General features: G+C 37.3%; 1 protein-coding gene across 1 annotated transcript in view; it reads right to left on the bottom strand.

Annotated features, from left to right (window-relative positions):
* The window catches only part of ACSS3 (acyl-CoA synthetase short chain family member 3), a 157,857-nt gene that overhangs the window by 83,074 nt on the left and 60,469 nt on the right, over positions 1-14,314 (bottom strand). Inside the window, exons 6-7 of the mRNA XM_043561620.1 lie at positions 7,255-7,335; positions 7,078-7,173 (exon numbers count right to left, since the gene is read on the bottom strand). Of these exons, the coding sequence (XP_043417555.1) occupies positions 7,078-7,173; positions 7,255-7,335 (177 nt within the window). The remainder of the gene's footprint in view (positions 1-7,077; positions 7,174-7,254; positions 7,336-14,314) is intronic.

Below are 14,314 nucleotides of genomic sequence, written 5' to 3'. Positions count from 1 at the left end.
GGATCCTGAGAAACTTAACAGAAACCCGGGGGAGGGGAAGGAAAAAAACAAGAGGTTAGAGTGGGAGAGAGCCAAAGCATAAGAGACTCTTAAAAACTGAGAACAAACTGAGGGCTGATGGGGGCTGGGAGGGAGGGGAGGGTGGGTGATGGGTATTGAGGAGGGCACCTTTTGGGATGAGCACTGGGTGTTGTATGGAAACCAATTTGACAATAAATTTCATACATTGGAAAAAAAAAGGAAAAACAGAGAGAACTTGGGAAATTATCAAAAACTGTTATTATGGAATGATGGTGACAGATGCCAACATGAGAACTGCAGAGTAACTTCCAACTACTGGGTGCAGGCAAGTCTTCAAAGATGAAGACAGTGTTCTAAATGCAAGGGAATAAGGGAATCAAGGATTTCTGTGGGACTGTTTGCTTTAACGAAAGAAATAGTAATGTGTTAAAAATTTGGTAATTATCGAGGCGATTGGGTGGCTCAGTCAGTTAAGCGTCTGACTTTGGCTCAGGTCATGATCTCATGGTTCATGAGTTCAAGTCCCACGTCAGGCTCTGTGCTGACAGCTCGGAGCCTGGAGCCTGTTTCGGATTCTGTGTCTCCCTCTGTCTTTCTCTCTGCCCCTTCCTGGTTTGCACTGTCTCTCTCTCAAAAATAAACAAACATATTTTTTTTCATTTGGTTTAATTATCAGGAAGTTAAAGGCAAACCCACAGTTAGAATTTCCAATATGTTTTCACTCTACAGATGCACAGCTATATGTACACTATGGCAGACAAGAAAATTGTATTTAAATATCCGCTGTGTGTGTTCATGTTGAAACACAGATCATTTCAGGTGGGTGACTCTTAACATATCTAGAAATTAAACTGATGATCCAACTTAGTTATATCCATTTTTAAGTTTTTTTGGCCGATGTAATTATAGATGTGTATTAAGTTCCAGAATATAAAAAAGTGATCTTTGCTGAGAAAAAAATTCATTCATTATTCATTCATTAAATATCACGAACCATTTGCATTCAATAAGAGGTATGTTTTATGAACCATAGATGACTTGGGCACATAATGAACCAGTACTGCAGAACACCAATTTTATTAACTCAAAATTCATCAATATGGAAACATATTGTCACACTCACCAATTCAATAACTATGTTATAGCTTTGAAATTCTATAACTCATTTAAAATGAAAATAAAACTTTGAACATACTGAGATGTATATGATTTTATTTCTCTTTAGAAGAGATAATCCTATGAGAAGTACAAGTAGTACTCTATTCACCATAAAAAGAATGTATTTTTAACTTTTTAATGGGATATTTTGGCTTCTTAAATAAAAAATACTAACCAGACAAAAATAAAATAATATTAATTTGGTAATCCACTTAAAATTGGGACACAAATAGGATGATAATTTGGGGGAGGTTAATCAATATTTTTTCACTTGCTGGACTGGTGACAAATCAGAACTCATTTCCAGTTTATTTTAGCTTTGTTTAATTGAGTAAGTGAGTTTTTTCCCTGCATTTTGCACACTTGCATTGTCAGTTAATCCCCTTAGAAATGGTTCATTTACACAACAAATTTTACCTACCACCTGGAAGGCACTGTGTCAGGCATGGGGAGGGTACAGAAATGACAAACATCCCCTGCCCTTAAAGTTTACAGTATCACAGCACTGAATCTACAAGGTCAGAGGTATCTAGATATCATAGAAGCACAAAGAACACCTCAATCAGCCTGAGAGAAGCAAAGGAAATATCAGATAGGAGATGATATTTAACTTGATCTCTTAAGAAAATGGACCACTCTATTACATGATCAGAACAAGTGGAATTTTACTGTCAGGAACAAGCTAATACTGGCAGCTCTGCTCACGTAAGTGCCTGTAAAACAGGATTATTAAGTGGGAAGCTGAGTCAGAAATAAGATTTAAACATAGCAAAGGGCAGATGACTATCAATCATTTGTATCTGGCAAATAAGCTTGAATTATGTTTTTTAAGAGACAGGAGTTCTTTGAAGATTTTTAATTTTTTTTTTAATTTTTGAATTAAACTTTTTATATGAGCTAACTGTAGATTCACCTGCAAATATGCCATGTACCTTTTACTCAGATTTACCCAATGCTAACAGTTTGCAAAACTGTAGTTTAATATCACAATCAGGATATTGATATAGTTGAGATGCAGAACAGTTCCATCTCCATATGGATTCCTCCTGTTGCCTTTTCATGACCACAAACGTTCATTGCTAGTATACAGAAATACAGTTGATATTTGTGTTTACCTTGTATACTGAGACCTGACTGAATTCACTTATTATGTGTTTTTATATGTTCTATAATTTTCTACATAGATAATCGTGCAGACTCAAATAGAGACAATTTTATTTCTTCCTTTCTGAAATGTTTTTGTTTTTGTTTCCAGAACTATGTTGAAATAGAGGGTGAGAGTGAGCATCCTAGCCTTGGTCTAGACATAAGAGGAGTATTAAATCTTTTACCATTAAGTACTGGCCATTGGCCATTCCTTTGAGGGAGGCCTGTGGTGACAAATTCTTATAAGTTTTTCTTCATCTTGAGAATGTCTTTCTTTCTTCTTTATTTCCAAAGTATCTTTTGATGGATATAGGATTCTGGATTGACAATTCCTTACTTTCCAAACTTGAAAAATGTGTCACTTTCCTCTGGCCTCCAAAGAAAAATCCTGTCATTCAAATGGCTTTCCCTCATAGATAAGGTATTCTTTCTTTCCCATTGGTCTCAAGATTACTTTTTGTCTTGGGGCGCCTGGGTGGCGCAGTCGGTTCAGCGTCCGACTTCAGCCAGGTCACGATCTCGTGGTCCGTGGGTTCGAGCCCCGCGTCGGGCTCTGGGCTGATGGCTCAGAGTCTGGAGCCTATTTCAGATTCTGTGTCTCCCTCTCTCTCTGCCCCTCCCCCGTTCATGCTCTGTCTCTCTCTGTCCCAAAAATAAATAAACGTTGAAAAAAAAATCTTTAAAAAAAAAAGATTACTTTTTGTCTTTAGTGTTCAGAAATTTATGATTTGTGTGTGTGTGCGTGTGTGTGTGTGTGTGTGTGTGTGTGTGTGTGTGTGTTTCTGTAGACTAATCCGGTCTGGAGGTTTACTCTGTTTCTTGAATCTATAGATGTATAGTTTTGGCTAAATTTAAGAAGGTGTGAATTTTCATTATTTTTTCAGCCTGACCCCCTTTCTCCTCTCCTTTCGTGACGCGAATATCAAAAAAGCTAGATCTTGTGTCATCATTCCACATGTCCCTGGAGCTCTGCTAATTTTTCTTTCCAGTCTATTTTCCTTCTCTTGTTTTCATTGGGTAACTTCTATTGTTCCTTCTTCCAGTTTACTGATTCTTCTTCCCACTCCCTCCATTCTGGCCTTGAGCCCATCCACTGAGGTGTTTTGTTTTGTTTTTTTAACTTTATTATTGAGTTATAGTTGACATACAATATTATATTAGTTTCAGGCATACAACAAAGTGATTTGACAAGTTTATATACATTACATGATCCTCACCATGAGAAGTGTAGTCACCATCTGTCACTGTCACCATACAGCATTATTATAATATTATTGACTGTATTCCTTATGCTGTATTTTTCATCTCTGTGACTTATTTGATAGCTGCAAGATTGTACTTCTTAATCCCTTTCACTTATTTCACCACCACACCCTCCCCAACACACACACACAATGAGTTTTTATTTAGGTTACTGTCATTTTCAGTTCTAAGATTTCCATACGGTTGTCCTTTATAACTTCTACACATTTAGTGTGACTTTCTATTTTGCCATTTGTTTCAAGAATGCTCATAATCCCTGTGGAAGTACTTTCATCATGGCTCCTTTAAAACCTTTGTCAGATAATTCTAACATCTCAATTGGTCTCTATAAATTGTTTTTTCTCAAGTAGCTTGAGATCATTCTAGTTTCTGGTATGAGGAGTGACTTTTTTTTCATCAAATCTTAGATATTTTGTGTATTATATTTATAAGACTGGCTCATATTTACATCTTCTGTTATAGATGGCTTTACTTTGGTTCCACTCCATTAAGGAATGGAGAGGTAGAGATAAAAATCCAGATTCCTCATTTGGCCTTCACTGATACCCAAGTGGGAGGATGCTTCTCATTGTTCTGGGTGGGTTCTACTTCCAACAGTAGGCTTCCACTGATAACCCCCTGGCTGGGTGAGGTGAGAGTAACTGCTCCCTGATACCACCTTAATGGGAAGAGGGGTACCTCATTACTGACAGGAGGGGGTATAAGTCCAGACTCCTATGGTCTCCACTGTCACTACAAGTTTGAGGGGTCCTCATTACCACCTGGCAGGGATAAAAGTCTTGGCTCCCTAGTTCAAACTTCTCTGATACCCCTGTGGGAAGATGGAGGGTTACACTTCCTCCTTACACCTTGACAAATATGGAAGACTAAGCTCAGCTTTTGCTGTTGGGGGTGGGGAGAGAGAGCATGAATTTTTCTATGGTGTTTGCCTAGAGGAGAACCATCTAAAAGTTTTACGTTTTACTTAGGCTTTCTTTTTCCTATTCCTTTGGCTTAAGAGATCATGTTTCTTCACATTTTTTTAGGGGTGTGTGTGTGTGTGTGTGTGTGTGTGTGTGTGTTTTGTTGTTGTTGTTGTTGTTGTTGTTGTTGTTGTTATTGGTGTTTCTGGGTTACCAGCTTTTTCAGCAGTGAATATAGGATATATGAGGGAAAAATAAAACCCAGGGTCTTATCACCATGTTGTTCCTTGGGTCCCAAGGTCCCTAAAAGCAAGTTTCCCTTCTTCTCTCCAACTTTTAGTCTTGTAATATTTTCACTAGACATAATTCTTATGATTTTTAGTCCTATTTAGAGACAGGAATAGAGAAAAGTATGTCATCTTCGTCTTTGCAGAAGTAGAACTTAACCCTTTGAAGGATTTTAAGCAACAAAGTTCTATTTGGCTTTTGCATTTTAGACAGATAATTACATAAGTAGGGAGAGCTCAGAAACTGGAGTTAGGGGAGAGGTAGACTGAAAGGAACTTTAAAGGCAAGAGCACCCATTAGAATGCGCTCTAGACTGATTATCTGAGGATAATCTGAAATCTACAACTGCAAAGCATAGGCACGAGTCAAATCAGAAGTCAAACACAGAACACACACCAGTCAACAACATACATATGCATAGCAGCTGAATATCAGCTTTGAATATATGGCAGGAGGCATGGAAAAGAGGATACTCTTGATAGGTACTAAAATACAAACTCAACAAAATGTAATGACCAATAGGGTGTGATATGTAAGGATAATGAAATTAGAATCACTCCCTGATTCTTAGTTTGGATAACTGAGTAAGTGCAGGTCAAATTAACATTGTAGAGTACCTGGAAAGAAATGTGTTGTGCAGGGAAGAATGGAGATGGTCAGTTCAGGTTGTCATCTTGAGCATAAGATGTGTATGGACCATCCAAAGATGGTCTAACAATAAGTTGGTGCTCAGCAGGAAGATCTGATATAGACAGGAGTAGACAGAAGCCTTGATTTAATTTGTACTACTCAAATCCAACTGCATGGAGATTACAAAACATATATATCTGATGAGAAAAGAAGGTTAGGAATAAGACCCTTCTAACCTCCAGTGTTTAGGACCAAAGTAAGGGAAACCAAGAGAGGAAAAGGAGGACAAGCTGTCTTGAGAGGTAGGAGGAGAACAAAGGAGTGGAGCTCAGTTTAGTTCAATGAGCATTTATTCAGTGTTCAGTGTTTGCTACACACTGTGCTGGAAGACTGGTTTTTGAAGATCTCACATGCTACTGGATATAAACAAAGCAAACCAGTGTGCTCAGCTCAGTGCTCAGTGATAGACATGTGCTCAGGGGGCAATCGAACCATGGAAAGGGCCCTAAACAAAACCAAAGAATATAAGAGGAAACTTTAGAGAGATGATAACATATAAACAGAGTCTTCAAGATTGGAAGGGAAGGAAAGACACAGGAAAAGTCATGCCAGGCAAAAGAAACAGCCTGAACAAATAGCAAAAGAGCAGGGAGCTCAAGAGGAGAAATAATTACTTGCAGCAAATAGCACGGTTGATGCACTAAAAGAGTGAAAATTAAATCAGATTGAAGACCTTTTGACTTGGTCACTTAAGAAGTCACTGTTGACCTCTGCTGCAGCAGCTTCTATGAAGTCATGTGGATAAAAATTGGACCACAGTGGGATAAAAGAGGAACTAGAAGAATATGAAATTCGCACAGTGTGAACTGGGTATTTTTTTTTTCAAGGAGTTTAGTGGAGAAGAAAATAAAGATGGGATAGCTAGAAGTGGGCAAAGGTCTAAAAAGCTTTGTTTTGTTATCAGAAAGAATTGAAGATATTTACACTTGGTATGAAGGAAACCAGAATTCAGATAAAAGGTTTAAGAATGTAGCTATTACATTCACTCCTTTACACAAAAATATTTATAAAGCATCTACATTCCTCTTGAGTAAGTCATTCCAAAAAAAAAAAAAAACCCACCAAGCCCCTTTCATAGTATTAAAATCATGTTTCAAATAAACTCAAGAAGTAATAAAAGGCCAACGGTAAATGCACAAGAATTGTATGTTCTTCAGTTCTAAAGGCAGCTTATATTTCTAAATATAAATACTTACAATGGCACCTTCAACTCTGTTATGTGTATGTTACTAACACCATAATTCATAATAGGGATTCAGTGTTGAGGCTTAATTTGTTTACTTCAAAGAGAATCCTTATTTTAAAAAAAAACTTTTATTGCAATGCCTTTGTATAATACTTTCTAGAAATCCATTAGGGGTAGACATCAGGCTGATGAGTATATGTTTTTCATAATATAATTTTTGCTGGTTTTGTTCAGCACAATTTTAATAGCTGGCTATTATTTTCTGTATTCCATTCTCTTTTGATATCCTATTTTTTAACTGAAAGAACATATAAAAAAGTGTCATGCCCCAAATCCAAATTTTTCGGTTCCCACTTAGAAACCACTTCTTTAAAACCTTCAGTTAAAAAAATTGTTTAGATGGTATTAATTTCATCTTATTACCTCATATAAAACTGTTGTGTTCCCATGTAGAAGAGGTCCATAACAGATATAGGAATGTCCAACAACCCAGCCTAAGTCAGAGGCTGCCCACCACACCTAAAAAATAAGAAGGTAATAAAATACATATACGTTCATCAGAGAAATGTTCCTGTAACATGAATTTAAAACCATGATTACCTCTCCAGGTTTAAGTCCATATATAGAAGACATTGTCCAGTTTAGCATCACAGCATATCCCCCAGTGGGTCTAACCACACCCTAAAAGAGAGAAAACATGAGGTTAACATCAATAAACGATGTGTTAAAAGATTCTCTGCCTTCACACTATCCATCTCAAAAAGTTCCTGTTTAAAGTCTTTTATATTCTATAAAGTACGTATTTGGTTTTCATCCAATTGTATTTACTTCAATATTTATTTGGTTCCCCCATTAATAATATCCACATCAGTTCACTTGTACAATCCATTCTCACAGACCATTCTTGACTTTCTAAAGAAAACTTACGACTTCACAGAATTACATGCAATAAAATTTTTTTTTCCAGTGGTGACATAAATTAACATTACATTTGCAGGCATATTTCCAGAATGAAAATGGAAATTCTCAAATGGTGTATACAGAAAAATCAAAGGTAGCTGTGCTCTTCAGACAGACTAACATAAGGATGGCTATTCCATTATATGATTGAATATTAATAGGATGCTTAGAAGAAGCAAAGTCATATTCTAACTGGAGCCTCGTTACAATGCTACACTAGGGATTGTGCTAGCACAGTATTAGAGCTGAACAATTCTTTAATGATGAATTCTAGAATTCCAACAAATCAGTCCTCACCTCATGAGTTGGATCTAAGGCTCACAGACTTGCCTTATATTACAGTCGGGGCAAAAGTAGGGATTGTTACATCACAGTGCCGCAGCTTTCATGAATCAGTTTCTAGCAGCTACCCATGATACTGAACGTATTCAAATTTAATACAAGATTAATATTTGAAAACTGGCACAAGAGTCACCACAAATAAAAACTGATGGTAAATTTAATAATTTTATTTATTGCTTCATTACAAACATTAACGATCATTGGCTTGAAAAGGCTTAACCATGTGAATATTCAGAATGAGCTAGTGAAAAAGTAAAGCTGTATTCCACTCACATGTATTTTGAAACATCCTTTAGTAGAACAATTATTATTACTGCATACAGAAAATAATTTACCTAATATTTTACCTAAAGGCAAACATGGCCGGAATTAAGAAATGTACTAAGGTTGGGACTTTTTGGCATAACTCTGCAGCTTTAACGTACGTACATGAATCAGAGAAATGAAAAACAAATCGACTTTCCGTTAGTTACTAAAATTGCTGCTCTCTGCAGGCACCGATAAAACATAGGTATCAAGCTGAGGAACACATTTTATCTACCAGAAAAACACCTGGTCTCTCAGCAAATGTCACATGCAGGCATTTGACAGCTACTTTCCAAGTTGTACAATGTGGTCAGCAAACAGCTGGTTCTCTTGATCACCGTCGCGTATTAGAAACCTTAGCCTCCTGCAAGGGGGTTTCACATGTGCCTTTTCCCAGGTAAGCTCTTTTCCCAGTATATTCTGTGCCATCTTCCATGAACTTTGCTTATTGGTTTGTTCCATTGAGATCTTTTCTTATGATTCAATTCCTCGAGTAGTTTGACATGAATCAACTTGCAAACACTTTTTTTTTTCTGAAAAATTTTATTCATTGTGTAGAGAAGAAAAAGTGAAGCTTCTTTTCATAGATGTTAGCCATATACTATGGTAGACAGTGAAAATTAATGTCAGTAATGATTTCATTTAAAATGTTTTAGAATTTTCTCTCCATCTACTTGTCCTTGCATTTAGAGCTCGTTGTTATCAGTAATTCTAAATATTATTATAACTGGGTAAATTTATGGTGCAGAGGATAAAATGAATCAACTGGAAGTGAAAAAGGAAGAAAAGGCTAGAAAAAATATAAACAAGAAGTAACTCATTTGTGTTTTTTTTTTTTCTCAACGTTTATTTATTTTTGGGACAGAGAGAGACAGAGCATGAACGGGGGAGGGGCAGAGAGAGAGGGAGACACAGAATCGGAAACAGGCTCCAGGCTCCGAGCCATCAGCCCAGAGCCTGACGCGGGGCTCGAACTCACCGACCGCGAGATCGTGACCTGGCTGAAGTCGGACGCTTAACCGACTGCGCCACCCAGGCGCCCCAAGAAGTAACTCATTTGTAAAGCGAAAAAGATAATTTAAAGGAATAGGTTATCAACTTCCTATTTACGTCACAAATGGACTTACCCTTTACCCTTCTTTAAAGAATATTTACCATTGTTGCTTTGCCCATAAAATAGTGGATATTTAAATCCAATTGATGCCACAAAAGTGAGACTTAAAAATGAGGCCAGGCATTAAAAAAAAAAAAAAACACATGTAAAATCATAAAGTATTTACAATTGAATTTTGTATCCTATTAGCGAAATTAGTTCCTTAGTTCTAGCAATTACTGCTTTTTATTTTTCCCTGTGCTAATACTGCCCCAAAAGGCAGAAATGTCAAAACAATTAAAGGTTGCCATCAAAGATTCTCATTAAAAACAATTTAAATGCAGCTAATAGAGAGAAAAGCTGTGACGTCTGTTTTTCATTAGTTTTGATCCACTTGTTTTTTTTTTTTTTTTTAATTTTTTTTTCAACGTTTATTTATTTTGGGGACAGAGAGACAGAGCATGAATGGGGGAGGGGCAGAGAGAGAGGGAGACACAGAATCGGAAACAGGCTCCAGGCTCCGAGCCATCAGCCCAGAGCCTGACGCGGGGCTCGAACTCACGGACCGCAAGATCGTGACCTGAGCTGAAGTCGGACGCTTAACCGACTGCGCCACCCAGGCGCCCCTTGTTTTTATTTTTTTAAGAATAAGGATAAAAATTTCTGTCAAGTATCATTTTACCATTCATTAATCTAGATAAGAAATCTGAGGTTTGGCCTTGCCTCCAAAGTATTGGGTGATGTTTTCAATTTTCTGAGTATTTGAGATGACGTAGAAAAAAAGAGCAGCATAATTTCATACTCTCCATTAGATCTTTCATTAAAAGTTTGAAAGTAAAAAAAATTGAAAGATTCAGTTTAAAAAGAGAATGCCTTTATTATAATATTAAATATGTGACTGAAAATAAGGTGCTAAAGCATTTCTTGTTTTGTTTGTAATCACATTTTCCAGGTAATGATTAAAATGCAAAAGAGAAACTCTGTTCAGCCTCTAAAAACACATAAATCATGTTCAAAAATCAAATCATTATATTCTAATATTCAAAATTAATCAGGAACTGAAAACTACTTAAGAATATATTTGAAATCTTGAGTATGAGATTAAAAATTCTTACCCAGTATCAATGCTTACTCCTAAAACACAAGCATGCTGCATTTTGCTTTCTTGAGTCTCTGTTACTACTCTTTTTATGTACTTACACTCTATCTACCTGAAAGTAAAACCATTAGATGAATTAATATATTGTCAGAAAATCCCTGGAACCTACCAATATACTGTTCTGGTTTTTGGAGTATTAGCCGTAACACTTAAAGTCTTCTGGAGAGCTTAAAAGACTTCCGGGTGGGAATAGCATCCTGTATAAAGATGAGAAAGTGAATTCTATCTCAAAAATGCTAAAGGAGGGGTGTCTGGATGACTCATTGGTTAAGCATCTGACTGTTGATCTTGTCTCAGGTCATGATCTCACAGTTCGTGAAATCGAGTTCCGCGTTGGGCTCTGCGCTGACAGCCTGGAGCCTGCTTGGGATTCATTCTCTCTCTCTCTCTCTCTCTCTCTCTCTCTCTCTCTCTCTCTCTCTCTCTCACCCTGCCCCACATGCACTCTCTCAAAATAAGTAAATAAACTTTTTTAAAAATGCAAAAGGGGGGCAATATGAAAGTGCTCTTTAAAACAAACAAAACAACAATTTTTAAGTGATGGCATTTTAAACTTCAATCCATACAGGTAAAATAAAACTCTGGTTATTAAGTCGCCCAAGAATAGGACCACAGAGTCATCACAGGTATTCTTTATGATTTCCAGCTTAATGAGCTGCCTATGAAAACAAGGAAAGCCACAAAACGTCATAAATGGGGCCATTAAAGTGAAACATAAGAAAACAGAAAACATGTCAGTATCAAGTGTGGTATGCAGTGTTGGTTGCCACAACTTAAGAAAAATACAAAACAATATGGGTTTTATCAAAAGGAGAAGACCGAGGAGTGTGGTAAGATTAGGAGCTTGGAATTCTACACCCTATTTTTTTTAATTGATCTATAAAAATCTGAAAAGCAAATCTCAAAAATCGGGTAAGAGAAGTCTGGAGTACTCAACAAAACTTCATACTTTCTAAGTTGAGCCCCTCTGTCCTCCTACTGTGTAACAAGGTTTATACAAAAGAGATATGCATATTTACATACATGAGATGTATTTATCCATACACACATATGTAAACGTGTGTGTGTGTGCATGTGTGTTCCAATTTGGCCTGACAAGTTGAGTAAAAAACAGAACAAGAAGAAAGGATAAATGAGTATTTTACGTAAATACAAGAAAGCCATCACCAGATGATAGCTGGGGTCAGTTCACTGAGAAATAAGAGGTGTGGTTCTGATTACTTAAAAGAAATCCAGTAGACCAACAGTAGTTGTGTTCTTCCAATGGCTTTACAGATGACAGCCCCTCTTTCTAGAATGAACCCCCATCCCCACCTCTTTCCTGAACCTGGTTAGCTCCTACTTCATCACGCAAGTACTTAAAGACATCATGAAAGTGTCCCCTCTTCTAGAAGCTGTCCCCAGTGCCACAGTCTGTGTTAAGTAATGGTCTCTCCTGTCTTGTTCCTTGTCCCCAGGGTCTGCAAACCTCCTCCGGGTGGCAACCTGACACTGTGATGCGTCTCCCCCCAACAATGAGCACTATGAGGAGAACCCTCTTCATCTTTAGCACAGTAACTGCCATGGAGTAGGCATGTAATACATTTCTTGACCGATTCAATACATGAACAGTTGAGTGAATAAGCACATGTAAGAAAAATATAACCGCCTTCTTTGTTCAGGAGAAAGCTCTGAAACTTGTAGAACTGAGTGAATCATACTGGTGGGAATGGAACGGCTCCTTTTGGGTTAGTTCATCCAACATGAAATCTGTTGCTACAGGTTTTTGGATGACTCTGAAGCAACCTCTATGGAGAATACTTTAGCAGCAATATAATTTTTTATCGATCTGAACAACTGTGATAGAAGGGGCAAAGGTATAGCAAGTTCAGCGTCTTAACTGCAAGAATTGTACCACAGATAAGAAAAAAAGTTCACTGCTTTTTATTCGTATTTCTCCTATTTTTTGTTCTAGGGTAAGAAATATGAATGTCCCCCAACATGTGGGAATAAAAGTGACATAAATTGTGTAAATGCACATCAGGACAAAAGGCCTTCCACCTTCTTGTCATGTCTTTCTCTTTCTTTCCTGTCCTTCCTTCCTCCTTCCTTCCTTCCTTCCTTCCTTCCTTCCTTCCTTCCTTCCTTCCTTCCTCCCTCCCTCCCTCCCTCCCTCCCTCTTTTTCTTTCTTTCTTTCCTCTTTTCTTGAAGTGTGGTTGACATACAATATTCTATTATTTCAGGTGTACAACATAGTGATTCAACATTTATATCCGTTAGGAGTGGTCACCATGATAAATCTAGCTACTTTCTATCACCATACAAAGTTGTTACATATTAACTATATTCCTTATAGTTTGTACATTGTATCTCTGTGGGTTTTTTTCTTCATTTTTTAGCTGTTAAGATTGTGCCTCTTTATCCCCTTCCCCTATTTTGCCCATCTCTCCAGCCCCTCTCCTCTTCCAACTATCAGATTGTCCTCTTTATTCATAGGTCTGTTTCTGGTTTGTTTTGTTTTTTAGATGCCACATAGAAATGAATTCATATGGTATTTCTCTCTCTGTGTCTGGCTTCTTTCACGTAGCATCATGCCCTCACATGCTTTCCTTTCAATCCTTGGCTTTTTTCCCCCCTATTCTCTTGTTCGCCTTTTCTGTTTTGGCACTGGACTTTGTTTTGTGTGTGTGTGTGTGTGTGTGTGTGTGTGTGTGTGTGTAATTATCACTGTCCCTTCATGATATCAAGCTGGAAGCAGAGAAGTATTATCATCACTAAATCTCCCCTTCCCAAAAGGACACCCCTGCATCCAGATGCAGAATTCTTCCACTGTGCAGTACTTTGAAGTATCTTGAATACAGTCACCCAGACTAAACAGGACAGAAGCCCACAACATTGCAGAAATGTATGCAAAGTCGCTCAGTTGTGGTTGCTAGAATATTTACAGATTAACCTCTCATACAGCAACCTGACAAATCCAGGGCTGGCAGATGCAGACATGCAAATATGTCCTAAATAGATCTTCAACTTCTAACCAAAGAACAGATTGCCTTATGTGTGTCTTATATGTGCTTATGAAAAGTATTTTTAAGCAGAATATTTTTTCGGGCCCAGAACATTATTTTTCCTCATGAAGGCCAAAGATTGAGAGAACAAATTGTATGATGACATTAAAATTATTTAAATGCTTCATGAATGTATGTGTGCTCATCTTTCCTGTACTTCTATTCTAGAAATACAAGTATTAAAATTTCAGATCCCATTAAGCCTGATTATACCTACCAGAAGTGAAATGAGAATCTTCTGAATAAAGAGGAGTCTGGGAACTAACTCAAGAAGTCAAAGATCATTTAACAAATTTTCTGAGAATTTACCATGGCCCAGTTTTTAGGTTAGTGACATAGTGGATTCAAAGATACATGAAATATATTCTGACTTCTGAGAATATGCAACATTATGAAGATAAGCAAATAAAAACTGGTATCCATAAGGTAGAATAAAATAAGTGACATAAAGGTTTGTTGACAATGTATAATTTCAATGCAACTGGAATTCTAAAATGCACTAGAGGAATGAAGGAAGGATTTCTGAGGGACCTTGAGAGATGACTACTTTTCTTGCCATTCTGCATGTCCCACTTTGCAAAACCTACTCACCACCATGCTTTAAACACCAGAGCTGATGACCCACAAAGGTCTATCTCCCAACCCAGATGCACTTCTAGGACCCAGACCTCCATCTCCAACCTCTGGTCAGGCATCTCCATGTTGCATCATACTCAGTATGCATCTGAGGATGCATCATACTCGGTTCAAGATGC

The sequence above is a fragment of the Prionailurus bengalensis genome, chromosome B4, assembly GCF_016509475.1.
Source record: "Prionailurus bengalensis isolate Pbe53 chromosome B4, Fcat_Pben_1.1_paternal_pri, whole genome shotgun sequence".
NCBI classification, from domain to species: domain Eukaryota; kingdom Metazoa; phylum Chordata; class Mammalia; order Carnivora; family Felidae; genus Prionailurus; species Prionailurus bengalensis.
This window is presented reverse-complemented; position numbering and strand designations above follow the sequence as displayed.